The following is a 19,423-nucleotide window of genomic DNA, read 5'->3' on the forward strand; positions in this document are numbered from 1 at the left end:
TGCACTATATAGGGAGTAGGGTGTATGTACACGAGACATGATAATTGCACCTGATAGCACAGCAGAATGTTGGTGGCTGTAGTGTAAACCTGTTATCTCCGTCCTCTCAGCACTGTTCAGAGAACGGAGGAGTCAACATGCTGGAGGATGATTTCTATACCAAGAGAGTCCTGCCTGACAGGTAGGCTACGCACAATTCACACACACACACACACACACACACACACACACACACACACACACACACACACACACACACACACACACACACACACACACACACACACACACACACACACACACACACACACACACACATGCACTCTCAGTGACCCAGCTACCCATATCTTTATCTCTCCCCGCCAGTCAGCTGTCACTACTCCATCAAGCTCAGTCCCTGAGGAGGAAGAAGAGACGCAGTGTGCTGTCGATCTTCTCCGGGTTCCGCAAGAATCGCAACTCCAACGTCTCCAATCAGGAAACAGAGTACGGAGGGAGTCCTGAAAAGTCACACATTTAGTTGATTTATTGACGAATATATGATTACAGGTCCTTGTTATAAATTGTTAAACAACAACTATTTAATAATTGTTTATTGTCAGTTTATCAGTTTATAATACGTCTCTGTCTCTGTCTCGTTCTCGGTCTCTCTCTCTCTCAGTAGTGGCTCAGAGAACGTGTACTCTATGATTCAGCACCCTAAGGATCGTGGGAAGGGGGGGCCCATCATTCAGGTGGGAGCCAATGGGAGGATGATGCCGTCCCCTAGGCCCATCCAGGGCATGCCACTGCTTGGGATGAGGGGGGCCAGGCCCAGCCCCCACTGCCTCTCTCAGAGACAGGTAGGAGCGTACCACTGTAGGTCTGTCCCTAGTTCATGAATAGGGTCAGGAGTTTTACCTGCCTAGTCATCTCCTTGTCTATCCCACTCATTACAAAATGCATCACAGTACAGCATGCATGCTTTTACATTCTATGTAATCTATTACATAGAATGTAATGCGGTTCTTCAGAGACTCCCCTACTACCTCAGCTAACGTATTCATTGGAGATCCAGCAATTTTCAGACCCACTCTCTGGACTGGCTGGTTCTGGAGGTCCCACGGGTCTCCACTGACCTAGGGAAAAATGCTGTGATGGAACATTTGATGTTTGTGCTTTCCTAATAACCAATTGCTGTGTTCATGTTAGTGACTGATTGAACGAATCCTCACTATCAGTATCTGCAATTTGGCAGTACACCCAGAACCTTGTTTTGAGAACAAAAGGATATCTCAGTTTTAAGGTCTCAGCTTGGAGAGAAGAAGCCTCCTGAGGTATTGATCTGTCACATGTTATGAACCAGTATTGTTCGGTCATATGAATGAAGCAAACGTTAATGATGAATTAATTATGTATGATGAATAAGCTAAATCTTGTAAATATAACTTGCCAGCAGTATATAAGAGAACTAATGGGACTGCCTCGGTAGAGCTCCTGACAGATGTGTACTATGGCATCCAGTTTGTTGAAACCTCTCCTGTTAACTGTTAATGAACAATGATTCATTTAAGATTGACGTCGAGTGTCCCATGTGTAGAATTTCCACCAGAATGCTTTTAGTTTTATACCCCCAGCTCATGGAATAGCCTTCAGGCCACCTTGAAATTAGACTTGCTGGTCTCCATGGGACAGTTTAGATTGAGTTTAAGCGAGGTGATAATTGTTTTAATTAATCTTGTATTTATATTATTATCTTACATTATTTGTATTCAATTGTGTATGTTCATGTTCACAGGGCTCCTTTGTAAATGAGACCCTGGTGTCAATGGTGACCCACCATGTAAAATTAAAATTAAATAGTAAAAATTGCATCTATGACACAATGTAAGCCTTACAATCTACTCTCTTCACTCTGTCTCTCTCCTATCTTCCAGCCTTCAGATCTGGTCGGGATGGTATACAATTGTATCGGAGCAGAAGACGAGGACTCAGACAGTAGCTTTGAGATCAGACCAGTGGACAGAGATACAGACAGACAGAAGGACACACAGATTGCATCAGACACCCAGACAGAGTCCCGTGCCAATGGACATGCAATGTCCTCCGCTTCTCTGACAGACAAACAGGCTGACATACAGACTGACAGACAGACTGACAGACAGACTGACAGACAGACCGATCCAGTCAGTCAGGACCTGCCGATGACAGACACACAGACGGAGATGGAGAGACGGACAAAGGAGACAGAGGGGACGGTGTCCATGGAGGACAGGAAGGAGGGTGCCCCCTGTGGACAGAAACCAGAACCCCCTTCTCAAAGCAGCAAGCCCAGCCTGGCCAGCATTAAACAGAGACACCTGCAGGGAAGCTCCGGTACTGCAACATAAATAACTAGAGGTCTATTAACTAGAGGTGTATTAACTAGAGCTGTGTTAACTAGAGGTGTGTCAACTAAAAAACACAATTTCACATTTTGCTACATAAGACCGATTTGAGCCGGTCGGTCGCATTTGGCTCCGGCTACTGCATGTGCTAGAACATGGATGTAGAGTTGTTACAGAATTACAATATCACTTTTGTTTCACACTTTTTTTCTTTGTAGAGAAATCAACTGATGATATAGGATGGATAGAGGGAGACAGGGTAGAAGAGGAGAATAATGAAAAGAGACGTGAGGGTGTGCAGAAAGACAGAGGGGCAGAGGGGCAGCGTCCCCCCATTCCTGAAAAGGTGTGTCTGTTTGTCTGTCTGTCTCTCCTTGTTTCTTGTATCGCTGTTTGTTGTTTGTGTCGGTCACAATGACTTAACAATACGTACAATCTATCTCCACAGCCTGGTAAAGATAAGACCTCTCCAAAGACACTGCCTCCTGTCACTCCGCCGGAGGAAACCACCAATGGGAAGAAAACCACACCTCCTGTTCCACCTGCCTCTGCCAAGGCCTCTTTTGATTTGTCTAAAGCTCCTGTCAGTCAAGACGAAGGGACTAATGAGAAGAAAAGCCTTCCTCCTGTGCCGCCTGCTTCTACCAAGCCTGTGTTTGAATCTCCTGATCATGCTGGTTGTCAAGGTACCACTATGATGGAATTTCACTGAAGTTTCACTGAATTATTAAGAAATTATTGTGGTGATAATTGATAACGCTCTGGAAAAGAACGTCTGCTAAATGACTAAAATGTAAATATAAATGTGCATGCAGTCCCAAAAATGATCAATGGCTATGAATATTGTATTATTGTTGTTGATGATGATGATGATGATGATGATGGCAGCAGGTTGAAATGTTGACTATTTAATCAGATGAGGAGGGAGGAAGAAATGGTTATCCACTGAAGCCGCATCGCAACAGGAAGGCAGACTCATGTGACATGGGTATGTGTGAGGGTGAGCGTGTGGGGGTTCACTGCATGTGTGAATGTATGCTGTACTTCTGTACATACATGTTTATCTCTACATATCCCTGCATGCATACGCTTGTTTTACACTATCGTTTGAATTCCGCTGTTTGAATTCCAATTAGGGATTTGATGCATTTATTTGCTTGCTATTTCAGTCATTGACTCATTGTGTCTGTTAGGTACGCTGACCATTCCTCTGTCCATCCCTCTGCCAGGGACTATCCAATAGATCTCTGCTTATCATGACTCTTACATTACTGCAACTACCCCCTGTCACCAGTCACCGTCTGTGTGGCCCTGTGCGTATGTCTCATATCATTTCCCTCCAGGCATGGAACTTAATGGCCCCAACGATCTGGAGACGGGGTCCTCAGATCGCAAACCCCCTGTGAAAAGACCCAGACTCCCAGAGAACAGAAACAGATCTCTGGACTTCCCCAGGACTGTCTGTATGTATCTGCTTCTCTGGACCCCTCTCTGTGTCATACGTTATGAGTATGTGCAAGCATGGGAATGCTCATAAGCTACTATACTGTAAGCCTCCTTTTCATGACTCAGTGGTGGAAGAGAGAATTGACATGGCATTGACAGTCTACCCAATGCGTCACATGTTCAGAAAAAACACTGGGCCGTGCCGGGCCATTAAAATCCTGTTGACTGTGGCCTGGGCTTTGTTTGGGGAGATGAGGGAGAGTCACCTTTCTAATACTTAATGGTAGATAAGACGAGGCCAAACAAGGACTCTGACTTTCAAATCTCTCTCTGTCTAGGTCCTGCGAGTCCAGAGCCCGCCAACGACAATGGTAAGACGTCATCATAACAACAACAGACAGGAGGCGAAGACAACATTCTGGACAACTAGAGGGAGAGGAGAGTGAAGAGATGGAGAGAGAAGGGAAATTATGAACTTGATCACCATAGACCCAACTGTGGTTATCCTCATATACAGTATTCATTTCCTTCATATTTACGAAACATGCATGTACACTCTGCTTTTTTCCTCCCTCATACTTAGTTGCACTTGCTTTCATTCCTTTGCAGAGGACACGCACACGCACACACACACACACACACACACACATTTTTACCTTTATATTTCAGTCATTTAGCCAACGCTCTTATCCACACAGACACACACACACAGAGAGGTCTCTGAGGGCTCTCTGGTATTCTCATGCCACTGTTATTTCTTGCACTTCTTGTTGTACAAAAATCTTTGATCATACTTCTTATTCTCCCTCGTCTCTCTTTTATTGACAATCTGTGACACTGTTACTGTAAGAATGAGTTGGTATGTATTCTAAACCAGTATTATGTAATTATTGAATATAAGTGAACAAACTCTGCACTAACCATTGTTATTACCAAGTCATTACATGGTAACAGGTAACATTCATGTTTTTATTTACAATAAGGTTAAGATGAATGTGAGTGTGTTGTAAGGATGTTTTTCCTATTGAGAAGATGGTAATGACATGTATTGTTTATCATTATTATTATTACAGTAATCTAGTAGTTGGTCAATAGAACAATGGCAGTTTTAAATCTGTTTTATTCATATTTTACAGGACTGAAATTAGTATATTTTCTAAAAATGCTAATATAATTAATCAATCAATAAAATTGACTCAACTAAAGGAACCAAACTGATGATGCACTACTATCTCAGGTGAAAACAACCCTAACCTGACATCTGCATTAAGAACTCACATTTTTGTTGTGCAAGATTAGGATTAGACCCTCTATGAAAATGACATCGATGGATTTTGGAGCAATACTATGGAGGGGGCAGCAGAGGGCGGTAAATACTTAGAGCTGAGTGATGAAACAGACTTGGATGAAACACAAATTAGAGGAACAGACTATGCCTGAGCAATGTCTGTAAAAATGTATATAATAGAATTGGTAGCGTCCATTTGTTTGAAGTACGCTTAAAAGGGATTTCAACTGACAGACGGGCCAAGAATAAATTAATCAATGAATTAGGCAAAAATGAAATTGGCTGTGTTAAAAGTCCACATTCATTAATCATGCCATGAATAATGTCACAAAATACGCACACGCGCACACACACACACACACACACACACACACACACACACACACACACACACACACACACACACACACACACACACACACACACACACACACACACACACACACACACACACACACACACACCAAATGTGGATTTAAATGACCAGAAAGCATTTGTCCTCTGACGCCAAAAGCTCCTCTTTCACGCCTGAGTTTGACAGAGTGAAAGAGCACACCTGTATGGCAGAGGACAGTGCACATTCAGGAGCTTTGCTAATCACATGAATTAGTCAGTATGGGGGATAAGCGAGTTTAAATCTGGAATCCTGAATGGTGAAACTGCCACGTCCGTGTGTGATCATTGCAAGCGCGATAGAGCATCAGCATATGAAATGCATTTTTTTTTTTTTTACCATGATGCGCCATGCACCTGTAATTTGTCTACAGAACAAAACCATAACAGTGCCCGTGGGGGGGAGGGACAGTGTCGCTGTTTCCCCCTACTGCGGATTCCATCTTTAACTATACAAAGATCTGTACCTTTTCTGTACGGGAAAACCAAGTCTGAGATTTCTAAGTGGAAGTGAAGAAAAATTTTAAAACCTCCAGTACACATATACATTTTATATTTCCTGCGATGCAGGAAAGTTCTGCAACAGTGTGATCAAATGAAGATCCTACATCTGTAGATGATGACAAGAAACGAACTTAACTCTTAAAACATGTTGTTTGGAGTGTCCGCTAAGTATGTCCGTGGATGAATGGATATACTTTATTGATCCCAAGAGGCTTACGTCATCATTGTAAAAGTTAGAGACCGCTGTGTCAAATGATAGACAGCATGTTTCCCCTCTTTCTTCTTTGAATATTGCAGGCTACATGTGAAAGGATGGCTGTCATCTAACTAAGTTTCAAATGGGCTGGTATTTGACCCCTGTTGCTTTGACCTGGTAGAGGATCATTCCGCACAACATGGCAACGGCTGTTAGGAGACACCCAGCCATGAACACCGTGTTCATGTTGGTCACTGGAAAGACAAGAAAACAAGTCAACACCTTTTTCACCAAAACTCTTTGCGAAACACAGAAACACCTTTCCATCCAGACTGAGATGTAGGTTGAGATGCTAATGCCTGTTTGGACTAGACTTGCAGATAAGAACTGTTGTAACTTCAACCATTCAAAGTACAACATTTGACTTCTAGCTTGTCCTGAGCTATAGTTACCCTCAGCTATTGTTACCTAAGCTTTCGGAAGTCTCAGGCACAAAGGACCCTGGGACCCTGGCAGTTTGCATTAGGGCTTCTCTCTTGCGGTGGTGGTGACCAGCAGACTGGGGGAGGTTGAGTTGACGCAGCCCTGGGCACACCGGGTGTTGAGGTTCCCAGCCTTACACAGGATTACTGAACAACTGATGTACACCTACAGCCAGAGAGGTCAAAGGTCACTGAACTGAGCAGTCTGTCCCCATTTATGTGCATTCCAATGAATTTGAAAGCTTCCTTTCCGAACCGGAAATGTCTCTCGTGAAGGGGTTAGAAGATTTGAACAGTCTCGTCCACATTGCATCTGGTAAAAAAACTTTACTAATACTCTTTCATTCAGACAATCTGTTAATGGCATATCTCGTAGTCATAAAAAAAGGATTTGACGTGCTCTGCTCAAATGCTTGTACTAAAATAAATACAAAAGTTGGTGCGGGTTGGTGCGGGTTTATAGATGATGTCACATTGTAGTACTGCTTCTTTCTTTTTTCACAATCATTATTTACATATTTTTCATACTGTTTTCCACAAGCCCTTCAAAATAAAAATAAACAAAGAAAAGTGCACCTGTTGCTTACAGGAAGTGACCTAACAGGAGTTCTTCCTTAATCTCTAAAAGTCTAAGCCATTGGGTGGGGGGGGGGGGGGGTCTACTAAGTTAACATAGGCAGAGTTCCCCTGTCCAGTGTATGTGTTATTTTGCCCATCTTAATCTTTTCTTTTTATTGGCCAGTCTGAGATATTACTTATTCTTTGCAACTCTACCTAGAAGGCCAGCATCCCGGAGTCACCTCTCACTGTTGATGTTGAGACTGGTGTTTTGCGGGTACTATTTAATGAAGCTGCCAGTTGAGGACTTGTGAGGCGTCTGTTTCTCAAACTAGACACTCTAATGTACTTGTCCTCTTGCTCAGTTGTGCACCGGGGCCTCCCACTCCTCTTTCTATTCTGGTTAGAGCCAGTTTGAGCTGTTCTGTGAAGAGAGTAGTAGTACACAGCGTTGTACAAGATTTTCATTTTCTTGCAATTTCTCACATGGAATAGCCTTCATTTCTCAGAACAAGAATAGACTGACGAGTTTCAGAAGAAAGTTATTTTTTTCTGGCCATTTTGAGCCTGTAATCGAACCCACAAATGCTGATGCTCCAGATTCTAAAGAAGGCCAGATTTATTGCTTCTTTAATCAGAACAACAGTTTTCAGCTGTGCTAACATAATTGCAAAAGTGTTTTCTAATGATCAATTAGCCTTTTAAAATTATAAACTTGGATTAGCTGGAACACAGGAGTGATGGTTGCTGATAATGGGCCTCTGTAGATATTCCATAAATATTCCATAGATATTCCAGCTACAATAGTCATTTGCAACATTAACAATGTCTACACTGTACTTCTGATCAATTTGATGTTTTTTTAATGGACAATTTTTTTTGCTTTTCTTTCAAAAACAAGGACATTTCTAAGTGACCCCAAACTTTTGAACGGTAGTGTATACAGTTGAAGTCGGAAGTTTACATACACTTAGGTTGGAGTCATTAAAACTAGTTTTTCAACCACTCCACAAATTTCTTGTAAACAAACTATAGTTTTAGCAAGTCGGTTAGGACATCTACTTTGCACGTTGTGCATCATTTTACCAACAATTGTTTACAGACGGATTATTTCACTTATATTTCACTGTATCACAATTCCAGTGGGTCAGACGTTTTCATACACTAAGTTGACTGTGTCTTTAAACAGCTTGGAAAATTCCAGAAAATTATGTCATGGCTTTAGAAGCTTCTGATAGGCTAATTGACATAATTTGAGTCAATTGGAGGTGTACCTGTGGATGTATTTCATGGCCTACCTTCAAACTCAGTGCCTCTTTGCTTGACATCATGGGAAAAAAATTAAAAATCAGCCAAGACCTCAGAAAAAAATTGTAGACCTCCACAAGTCTGGTTCATCCTTGGGAACAATTTTCAAACGCCTGAAGGTACCACGTTCATCTGTACAAACAATAGTACGCAAGTACAAACACCATGGGACCACGCAGTCCTCATACCGCTCAGGAAGGAGATGCGTTCTGTCTCCTAGAGATGAACGTACTTTGGTGCAAAAAGTGCAAATCAATCCCAAAACAACAGCAAAGGACCTTGTGAATATGCTGGAGGAAACAGGTACAAAAGTATCTATATACACAGTAAAACAAGTCTTATATCGATATAACCTGAAAGGCCACTCAGCAAGGAAGAAGCCACTGCTCCAAAACCGCCATAAAAAAGCCAGACTACGGTTTGCAACTGCACATGGGGACAAAGTACTTTTTGGAGAAATGTCCTCTGGTCTGATGAAACAAAAATAGAACTGTTTGGCCATAATGACCATCATTATGTTTGGAGGAAAAAGGGTGAGGCTGCAAGCCGAAGAACACCATCCCAACCGTGAACCACGGGGGTGGCAGCATCATGTTGTGGGGGTGCTTTGCTGCAGGAGGGACTGGTGCACTACACAAAATAGATGGCATCATGAGGGGAAAAAATGATGTGGATATATTGAAGCAACATCTCAAGACATCAGTCAGGAAGTTGAAGCTTGGTCGCAAATGGGTCGTTCAAATGGACATTGACCCCAAGCATACTTCCAAAGTTGTGGCAAAATGGCTTAAGGATAACAAAGTCAAGGTATTGGAGTGGCCATTACAAAGCCCTGACCTCAATCCTATAGAAAATGTGTGGGCAAAACTGAAAAGGCATGTGCAAAACTGAAAAAGCATGTGCGAGCAAGGAGGCCTACAAACCTGACTCAGTTACATCAGCTCTGTCAGGAGGAATGGGACAAAATTCACCCGACTTATTGTGGGAAGCTTGTGGAAGGCTACCCGAAATGTTTTACCCAAGTTAAACAATTTAAAGGCAGTGCTACCAAATACTAATTGAGTGTATGTAAACTTCTGACTCACTGGGAATGTGATGAAAGAAATCAAAGCTGAAATAAATCATTCTCTCTACTATTATTCTGACATGTCACATTCTTAAAATAAAGTGGTGATCCTAACTGACCTAAAACAGGGAATGTTTACTAGGATTAAATGTCAGGAATTGTGAAAAACTGAGTTTAAACGTATTTGGCAAAGGTGTATGTAAACTTCCGACTTCAACTGTATATATACACATACTTAACCCCTTATTTTTGTTGGCACAAAACTCCCTACATACTTCCATTCCTTATGTACGCGTTACCTTCAGACGAGTCCCATTACACTTGAGGGTCATAGAGAAAAAAGGAGAACACCATCGTGTTCGTGAGAGTCTCATCATTCCATAGAGTGGTCATATAAGTCCAGATGCTACAGATGTTTTTTGTGAGATAACCAATTTTCAGGATGTATCCTGGTCTGACAAACAGCTATGTAGCTCTGCCACTTTCCAGCGCGGAGGCAGAAAGGAGACATAAGTAGATGCGGTTGAACGAGACAACCCATGCAAAAACAGATTTCTCTAGCTTAAACTGACAGTTTTTGATGGGGATTTTTTTATGATGTACATTAGATTTGACGCATGGGTGTGTCAATAGACTCTTAAGGATAAGGCCTATAGGGCTTTCTGTTTGTAAGGCATGGATATAATTTGCCTCCCTCTGTAACAGCAAGTTCTCTCTATCACCTCCTCTTTTAAGTGGCTGAACAACTTCTAAGCCATTGAAGCTCATTTGGCACACATCATGTCTGACCACATTAAAGTGTCTGGCTACTGAGGACTTCTCGTCACCAGTTCTGATGTTGGTCTTGTGCTCTGTAATAAAAACGTCCCAATTAAAACTTAAAGAACATTTCAGTGAGTGCGGGTTTGTCCTTTCTTCCAGTACGTCACGTATTCAATCATACTCCAATGCTACTGATGAGCGGCCATTATGTGTTCGGATGGATAGATGCCTTTGTGTGCTCAGTCTCACCCGTTTTCTACGACGGGGTGGTAGTTGGGGTTGTCATACGGCGCACCTCTGCGGGATTCCACAAAGACCTCAGTGCTGTTGACGGAGGACGTGACCTCGATGTCCATGTAGATTATTTACTTTACCGCCACGTCTGGCGGGTAGTCGGGGGAAACTGGCTCGTCTGGTAGAACTCATACTGGTTCGTGAACATGCCGAAGCCTTTCTCCATGACTGTGATGTTGTCCCTGTGTGCGCTGAAGCCCAGGGTCACATCGCCATGTTTCTGCGTACTGGCTGTAGAAATGGATCTCCACCTGGTGTCGCCTGGTGATGATGTCGTTGGGGTTGTCGAAGGTGTGGATTTCGTTTTTGGAGATGAGGTTCTCGTAGTCAAATCAAACTTGATTATTCGCATACGCCGAGTACAACCGGTGTAGACTTTTCAGTGAAGTGCTTGCTTACTAACCTTTTCCAACGATGCAGAGTTTAAAAGTAATAATAACATAAAATAGTAACTAACACAAAATGAATAAAATCAATTACACAAGAATGGAGCTATATACAGGGAGTGACAGTACCAGTACAATGTGCAGAGGTACTAGGTACTTGAGGTAAATATGTACATGAAGGCAGGGTAAAGTGACTAGGTATTCAGAAAGATTACAATACGAGTAAAATAAAGAACAGAGTAGCAGCAGTAAATGATGAGTGTAAAAGAGTGTGTGTTTGTGTTGTGTCGGTATGTGTGTGTGTGTTTAATGCGTGTGTAGTGTTTGTGAATGTCTGAGGGTTTTGTGCTGGTGTAACACAGGACAGCAGGAACCACTGGCCCACTCATCATCAAAACCCTACGTATTGACCCTTTCTCTGAGGGAACCCATTCAAAATCAGTCAGGCTAGTTTGTCCTTTGGGGCGAATATTTCATTAGACCACGTTCAATTTTAATAACCCAGACAAACACCCAGATGTGAATAAGTCTCACCCAAAGAGATATCCATATAGCTATCATCCCCATATAATATTTTACACTAGACGCTGCCTGCCCTATGGACGGAAAATCAAAGGATCTAATGAATGTGACTCAATGCAATTTCATCTTGTGGACTTCAACCATAAGATAATTGTTCATTCAATAACCCTCTCTGCAAAGCAGAAATTCATTCATGCTGCTAATCGGCTATTTGCTACTTCCAGTTCAGTTAAAACTCACCTCTATCTGAGTGCCACAGACATTGAGGGGGGTTGACTCCGGTGACATGGGTGCTGTTAGAGATGCGTTGCAGGTTGCGGGCAGAGTTGCTGGGGTCGCTGAGGCGGAGATGGTCCTCATGAATTCTAGTGATAGAGAACATCTCCACTTCCACTGTCATCTTCGTCTCGTGGCAAACCACTTTCGGCTGTGACTGTCGCAGGAGATACTGTATCTTGTTATTGTAAAATGTATCAGTCTTACTCAATACAACGGGATTGTAAAACCATGATTTGGGTTTGGGCCATTTCAACTTCCCTTCTTAATGATGGGCACTATCTGAAAAGTCAGTCAATATCATGATAAATATGATTTTGATAAATATTTGAATTAGTAGTACTAGTATTCATGTTCACAGGTTTATCTGTTATTAAGATGCATATTTACACTGCAACATAGATCATCCTTGATCATAAAATAATCTACAACCCATTTCTGCGTCCACCAGGACACAGCTCATCTCTGATTGATAAATGCCTGACATGAAAGAGAAGATCAGGGTAAAAAAAACACAGAATATGTCATATTTGTATTGTTAAACATCCACATCAAATAATAACTTCTCTCGGCTGCGTTGGGAAATGACAATTTCATAAAAGAGATGATTCTCCAGAGGAATGTAGCCTACCGGAAAGTAGCAGAAAGTATCAAAGTACCAGAGCAGTTCTGGTGATGCTGCAGGACCATGAAACATGATGCCCTGACACTCACCTGTCTGCCTCCTCAGCAATGAAGCAAATGGGGAAATGTTCCCCCAGATCTTGAGTGGCACTCCACTGAATTACGAACCCCCATTGGGTGGTCCTGTGGTTGGTGATGTTCTAAGGTTCACTGATGATGACCTCCTTAATCCTAGCAAGGGGGCAAAACAGACAACCGCACAACTCCAAATCAAATCGGAGATATCAGTAGGAAGTATGATTTACTCTTGGTTTTTAGACCGTTTGGAGATCTTACACAGTAATTTATCCCTTACGTTGAGTATGTAGCCTGAGCCTTGACCCTGACCTCCAGATCCTCGTTGACCTCGGCACGGAGATGCTCTCCACTGCGTGGTGTCGGTTTGCACGAGGTACACTCCCTTAGTGCAAAACGGAGAAGCAGAAGAACACCGAATAATCTTGGTGTGGGGGGGGGGGTTGTCGTGCCCTCTTCACAACTGTCTTGGTGCGTTTGGACCATGATAGTTTGTTGGTGATGTGGACACCAAGGAACTTGAAACTCTCGACCTGCACCACTTCAGTCCCGTTGATGTTTCCTATAGTCCACGATCAGCTCCTTTGTCTTGCTGACAGTGATTTTCCCACTTGTTCTCCTATAGTCCCGATAGAGAAGTGGTTTCCTGTTATAGTGTCAGTAAAGTCTCTCAAGGGTACCTCCACCAAGGCGTTCCTGAGGATCTTTGAGTTCCTCTACTGCCTCATTGATCCCACCTTCCAAATGCCAACCTCAGGGTCCCCAGGATTCTCAAAGACTCTGGGTAAATCAATCATTTAGAAAATCATGTGATTCAAACATCAACTAACAATTTCTACATGTTTGCATGCTAGCAGGTTCATGTCTACTGACAACTAACTCTCTGCAGGCAGGTATCCATTTGCACTCTTTAAAAGTTCTATGTTCGTTGTGGGAGCACCACATACCTGGCCACAGGTTATAGGGGCTCTGACCTGGCTCACTGATACTGTGAAGGTAGGTATTAGACAGCCCAGTAGGAGATGACTGACTCTTTCTACAAGTACTACATATCACAATTCCACCTGCAATTAGTGTCAAATGTCAATCACCTACCAGTAGTAATGACTGAGTAAACAAATTAGGTTTAAAATGTATTTACATTTGAATGCCGTGCGACTGCCCTTTATTTTTTCTGGACAGTTTAAACAACTTTCCGTGTTTTACTTGAGTCTGACTTGACATTATCTGGCCAGTTTAAACAACTTTCCGTGTTTGACTTGAGTCTGACTTGACATTATCTGGCCAGTTTAAACAACTTTCCGTGTTTGACTTGAGTCTGACTTGACATTATCTGGCCAGTTTAAACAACTTTCCGTGTTTGACTTGAGACTGACTTGACATTATCTGGCCAGTTTAAACAACTTTCCGTGTTTGACTTGAGTCTGACTTGACATTATCTGGCCAGTTTAAACAACTTTCCGTGTTTGACTTGAGTCTGACTTGACATTATCTGGCCAGTTTAAACAACTTTCCGTGTTTGACTTGAGACTGACTTGACATTATCTGGCCAGTTTAAACAACTTTCCGTGTTTGACTTGAGACTGACTTGACATTATCTGGCCAGTTTAAACAACTTTCCGTGTTTGACTTGAGACTGACTTGACATTATCTGGCCAGTTTAAACAACTTTCCGTGTTTGACTTGAGACTGACTTGACATTATCTGGCCAGTTTAAACAACTTTCCGTGTTTGACTTGAGACTGACTTGACATTAACTGTCCAGTTTAAACAACTTTCCGTGTTTGACTTGAGACTGACTTGACATTATCTGGCCAGTTTAAACAACTTTCCGTGTTTGACTTGAGACTGACTTTACATTATCTGGCCAGTTTAAACAACTTTCCGTGTTTGACTTGAGTCTGACTTGACATTATCTGGCCAGATTAAACAACTTTCCATGTTTGACTTGAGTCTGACTTGACATTATCTGGCCAGATTAAACAACTTTCCGTGTTTGACTTGAGTCTGACTTGACATTATCTGGCCAGATTAAACAACTTTCCGTGTTTGACTTGAGTCTGACTTGACATTATCTGGCCAGATGATTAAACAACTTTCCGTGTTTGACTTGAGTCTGACTTGACATTATCTGGCCAGTTTAAACAACTTTCCGTGTTTGACTTGAGACTGACTTGACATTATCTGGCCAGATTAAACAACTTTCTGTATTTGGCCTTGACATTATCTGGCCAGGTTTTGTAGTTTGCCACACGTGGATTACTCTACACTCAGCCAGAGACAGTTGTAACAGATTAGCTGTGGGGCAACAATTACTAGCATAGTACTGGTGTTTTGGTGTGTAACAATTACTTGAAGTGTATGATTTACCTATGAAGCTACATTTGGAATTGTTGTTATAATGAAATATTAGCCTGTTGTGGGAAGACTCTCAACTCCTGCCAGTGGAGGGCTTTTTATTCTTGTTGAAATGTTTGCTTTCACATGTTGAAATGCACAGGCCCTATGTGTTCAATCTACATGACATTTAATACTGAAATAATTGCTAGCGTTTCATCATTCCATCCCGTACATTTATTGCTTCAGGTGTGATACGTGTATGATACATTTTCATTTAGCCAACCATTACTTACCCTGCTCGGAGTGGACGCAATGTTTATAGTGCACATCAATGTTTGCAAGACTCATGAGGTAGAATTTCTGTTTATGTAATTCAATGTATGGTTTCCTTTGGTCATGTTTTCTGTTAGGACACACGGACCTCTGACATCTGTTAATTGTTTTGTGGGTAATAGGAGCGCAGGCCTCGGTGCGCATAGAACGCTTTGGCATCAGAATGTTTAATAAGAGAATCATTGTCATGTATGAGTAGTGATGAAATGGCATTCAAAATAATGACGTCTGATTTAAGAGATGGAGCAATGGATGTGAGAATTGCCTTTTACATTGTAGAACCAGTTTATCGGTTGTAATTGTGTGGTCCTTGGGGCCAAGTGCTTATATTATGTAGGCCTAGTGGTTTGAGCTCATGTTGGACAGATTCGATTTGGTTTCTCACAGGGAAGCTGTACAGTCTTGCCCTTTAACTTTTTCCGATCAGATAGCCTCTCATGCTTAACATGTCTAAACTCATAAACTGAACAAGTTCCACAGGCATGTGATTAACAGAAATGGAATAATGTGTCCCTGAACAAAGGGGGGATCAAAATCAAAAGTAACAGTCAGTATCTGGTGTGGCCACCAGCTGCATTAAGTACTGCAGTGCATCTCCTCCTCATGGACTGCACCAGGGATATTCTCTTGAGTGTACGAATTTGACACTTTTGGGTGGGGGAAGGGTATGGAATATTTTTAGGAATTTAGTGAAGTATGTTGTCAAATATAAATCGTTAAGTACAGACACTCCAAAATAACTACTTTAGTTTTACTTTAAAGTATTTGTACTTAAGTACTTTACACCCCTGTGAAATCCCCTGGTGAAATGGTGTTCCTTGTAACATGTTAAATCTTGGCTCAGCAGTGCTGACATAGGATCAGTTTTGCCTTAGATATTTTTTAAATACGAGCCCTGGTTCTGTAACTGGGTGTTGGAAGACTATTGGCAATTGCTATTCTTTAAAATGCTGAACAGTTGTCGTCTGTTTCAGGAGACCCTCAAACAGGAGCAGTCGAGGCTCCAGCACATCCTCTCCACCCAGAAGTTCACCCCTGCATACATTGAGTTGGTTAACTGAGACAAGGGAGCTGCATCAGACCAAGAGCCTGGAGCTGGCTCAGCAATACATGTGGAAAGAGATTGCTCTGGCCAAGGTCAAAGAGACGGGAAGTGAAGAGAATGTTAGAGTGGCTACTTAACTTGGGTGCATTCATTAGGACATGCTCCTGAAAGTTTTGCAACAGGAAATTCACAACTTTTTTCTCTTCCAATTTAGTCTGTTTTCCTGCCATTTGGTGCCTAATGAAAATGACCCTGGTGTTGCCCAATGCTTATACAAAATACGTAATCGGTATGATTTAATATTCTCCCATCTTGTTTAGGCTGAAGCGACGCTAACCGCGTACAACAAGCTGGCCTACAAACTGAAGCTCATAACTGACTTTGAGATCAGGACCATGACAGAATACAAGCCATCGACTATGGTTCAATACAGAACAGATTCAAGTGTGATTATTTTGCTCACTTTTTTACACCCCTTTTGGGCACTGCGTAGGACCAGAAGCTGTTTTGTTTATTTTACAGAATCCACTGTAGAAAATGATCACTGACCTGGAAGAAGAGTGTAGTCGGCTGACACTGACACTGTTCCGGAACAGTCTGTGGAACAGGTATGAGACCAGTCTGTAACATTTTTGGTTTAAGATGGAACATGCATGTTTCTTCTATTGGTCTGCTTTCAATTCATCTCTTTCTCAGTGCATCACTATCTTGTTATTGTTATTGGCACGAAGTCACTTTGTTTTGGTTTTGTGTTTACTGATCGGTAAGGGTTCGACTGACGGATTGAAGGTGTGTGGAGATGGAATACTGTAAAAATACAGCATGTGAGATGTATTTACATAGGTTGCTAGTCATTTATACCTCAAAATATTGCAACAATTCAGAATTAGAGGTGAGCTGCTGCATACACTTCGAGCTGGTTTTCCAGACCCAGATTAAGCCTAGACTAGTCCTTGACTAAAAATCCTTATTTAAAAAAAAAATGGAAAATCAGTATTGAAAGTGTTTATAGACCAGGATAAAGCTACATTTCGGTCTGGGAGACCAGTGAATATATGAGGTGCCCTACTGGCAGGGCCGGTAGAGCTACGTTGGCAAAACCGGGCAGGGTAATTCATATACCATTGTGTTATGTTTATGGGAAAACAAAACTGTGGGGCATAAATTCTATCTGGGGGGGTCCATGCCTGGCTTTGCCACCCCGTAGAGCCAGCTCTGATTAGACCTACTTCCTTTCAACACTAGAGTGGAAGCATTTAATATACACACACCCACACATGCCATGTTGGAAGCTTTACACATGCATGAGCCCATATAAACATGTGCACGAATGCACACACACACACACACACACCGCTGACATAAGGCAATTGACATAAAGTAGATACCACGGGCGCCCTGCACACACACACACACTCTAACGCACAAGCATGCATGCATGTGCACACACACAAAGAGAGAGTGGTGGGGGGTGACAGTGGCAGATGGGTTATATTGGCGAGGCACTTGACATGGTTGTGTAAACACCAGAAGGCTCATAATGAGTTTATATGACCCTGTGTACCACAGAGTACCATAGTGCGCTATCTCTCTCTCTCTCTCCCCTCCACACCTGGGTATGTTGTTTGTGTTCTTAAGGGTTTCCTTAACAACAGGTGAATCTCATGATCCCAGACTGCCACTGGATTAGTGAGGATCAAACAGAGGATAGAGAGAGGGAGTGATATGGAGATACAGGAAGGTCAGCAGTAGGAGGGGGGATGGAGGGAGAAAATCAAGTGAAACATAATCTGGGAAAGTGAGCGGTGAGAGACGGGAGATAGAAAGGTCAGTGTGTGGGGGGATGCAGGAAGGAATGGGGAAAAAGTAGAAGGGATAGAGAAAGAACAAAGGAGGTTTTCACAGTGGGTAAGATAGAGAGTAGAGAGAGGTGGACAACATGAAAATAGGAGATGGAGGACTATCCTCTCTCTCAGTAACTGTCAATGAAACTGTTAATATAATGTTTTATTGAGGTCAGACAGTGAGATATTGTACGTCAGATTCAGACCACTGCCTTCCCAACTAGCACATAACGTTCTGAGAGCTTGGTGAGAGCATGGTTTTCCTATGATTATTTATTGCATACAACCTTGCCACAAATATCTGGGAATGGTGCAGGCTAGCTGATTTGCTTTGGATTATTCTCTGCACATTTAACAAACCTGACAAAAAAAGTTGTTTAGCTCTTTCAGCTAGGGGGCACTATTTTTATGTTTGGAAAAATAACGTTCCCAAGGTAAACGGACTATTTCTCAGGCCCAGATGCTAGAATATGCATATAATTGACAGATTAGGATAGGAAACACTCTAAAGTTTCCAAAACTGTCAAAATATTGTCTGTGAGTATAACAGAACTGATTTTGCAGGCGAAAACCTGAGGAAATCCAACCCGGAAGTGCCTTTTATTTGGAAAAATCCCTGTTCCATTGCCTGCCCCTCCTCCATTTAAAGGGGTATCAACCAGATTCCTTTCCCAATGGCTTCCTCAGGCTGTGACCAGGCTTTAGACATAGTTTCAAGCTTTTATTTTGAAAAATGAGCGAGATTTATCAAAATGTGTCAGGTGTCCTTTGATTAGTTCATGCGCCCAAGAGTTGTAGCTCGACATTTTCTTTCTCTGTAGTATTGAATAGTTTACCGTCCGGTTGAAATATTATCGATTATGTATGTTAAAAACAACCTGAGGATTGATTATAAAAAACTTTGACATGTTTCTACGAACATTACAGATACTTTTTGGAATTTTCGTCTGCCCTTCAGGACCGGAACGAGCCTGTGGTTTTCTGAACATAACGCGCAAACCAAATGGCGGTTTTTGGTTATAAAACTAATCTTTATCGAACAAAAATAACATTTATTGTGTAACTGGGAGTCTCGTGAGTGCAAACATCCGAAGATTATCAAAGGTAAGCGATTAATTGTATTGCTTTTCTGACTTTCGTGACCAAGCTAATTTGAGGCTAGCTGTTCTTACTGTTTTGTCTAGTGATTGATAAACTCACAAACGTTTGGATTGCTGTCACGCCCTGGCCTTAGTTATCTTTGTTTTCTTTATTATTTTAGTTAGGTCAGGGTGTGACATGGGATGTTTGTGTGTTTTTTGTCTAGTCTAGGGTG

General features: G+C 42.1%; 1 protein-coding gene and 1 pseudogene across 3 annotated transcripts in view; one reads left to right on the forward strand and one right to left on the reverse strand.

The window, feature by feature from the left end:
• Positions 1-5,026, forward strand: part of LOC139559646 (capping protein, Arp2/3 and myosin-I linker protein 3-like) — a 49,073-nt gene extending 44,047 nt beyond the window's left edge. Inside the window, exons 32-40 of one of the 3 annotated variants that reach the window (XM_071375820.1) lie at positions 111-181; positions 367-486; positions 665-842; positions 1,917-2,355; positions 2,585-2,712; positions 2,815-3,052; positions 3,283-3,354; positions 3,710-3,829; positions 4,151-5,026. In XM_071375820.1, coding sequence (XP_071231921.1) covers positions 111-181; positions 367-486; positions 665-842; positions 1,917-2,355; positions 2,585-2,712; positions 2,815-3,052; positions 3,283-3,354; positions 3,710-3,829; positions 4,151-4,200 — 1,416 coding nt within the window. In that variant the 3' untranslated portion in view covers positions 4,201-5,026. Of the gene's footprint in view, positions 1-110; positions 182-366; positions 487-661; positions 843-1,916; positions 2,356-2,584; positions 2,713-2,814; positions 3,053-3,282; positions 3,355-3,709; positions 3,830-4,150 lie in introns of all 3 variants that reach the window. The other 2 variants (XM_071375819.1, XM_071375821.1) reach the window with 2 other exon arrangements.
• Positions 5,027-6,331: 1,305 nt separating this feature from the next.
• LOC139560024 (CUB and zona pellucida-like domain-containing protein 1) lies at positions 6,332-11,971 on the reverse strand (annotated as a pseudogene).
• Between the last annotated feature and the right edge of the window lie 7,452 nt (positions 11,972-19,423).

This window comes from Salvelinus alpinus, chromosome 30, assembly GCF_045679555.1.
Source record: "Salvelinus alpinus chromosome 30, SLU_Salpinus.1, whole genome shotgun sequence".
Taxonomy (NCBI): domain Eukaryota; kingdom Metazoa; phylum Chordata; class Actinopteri; order Salmoniformes; family Salmonidae; genus Salvelinus; species Salvelinus alpinus.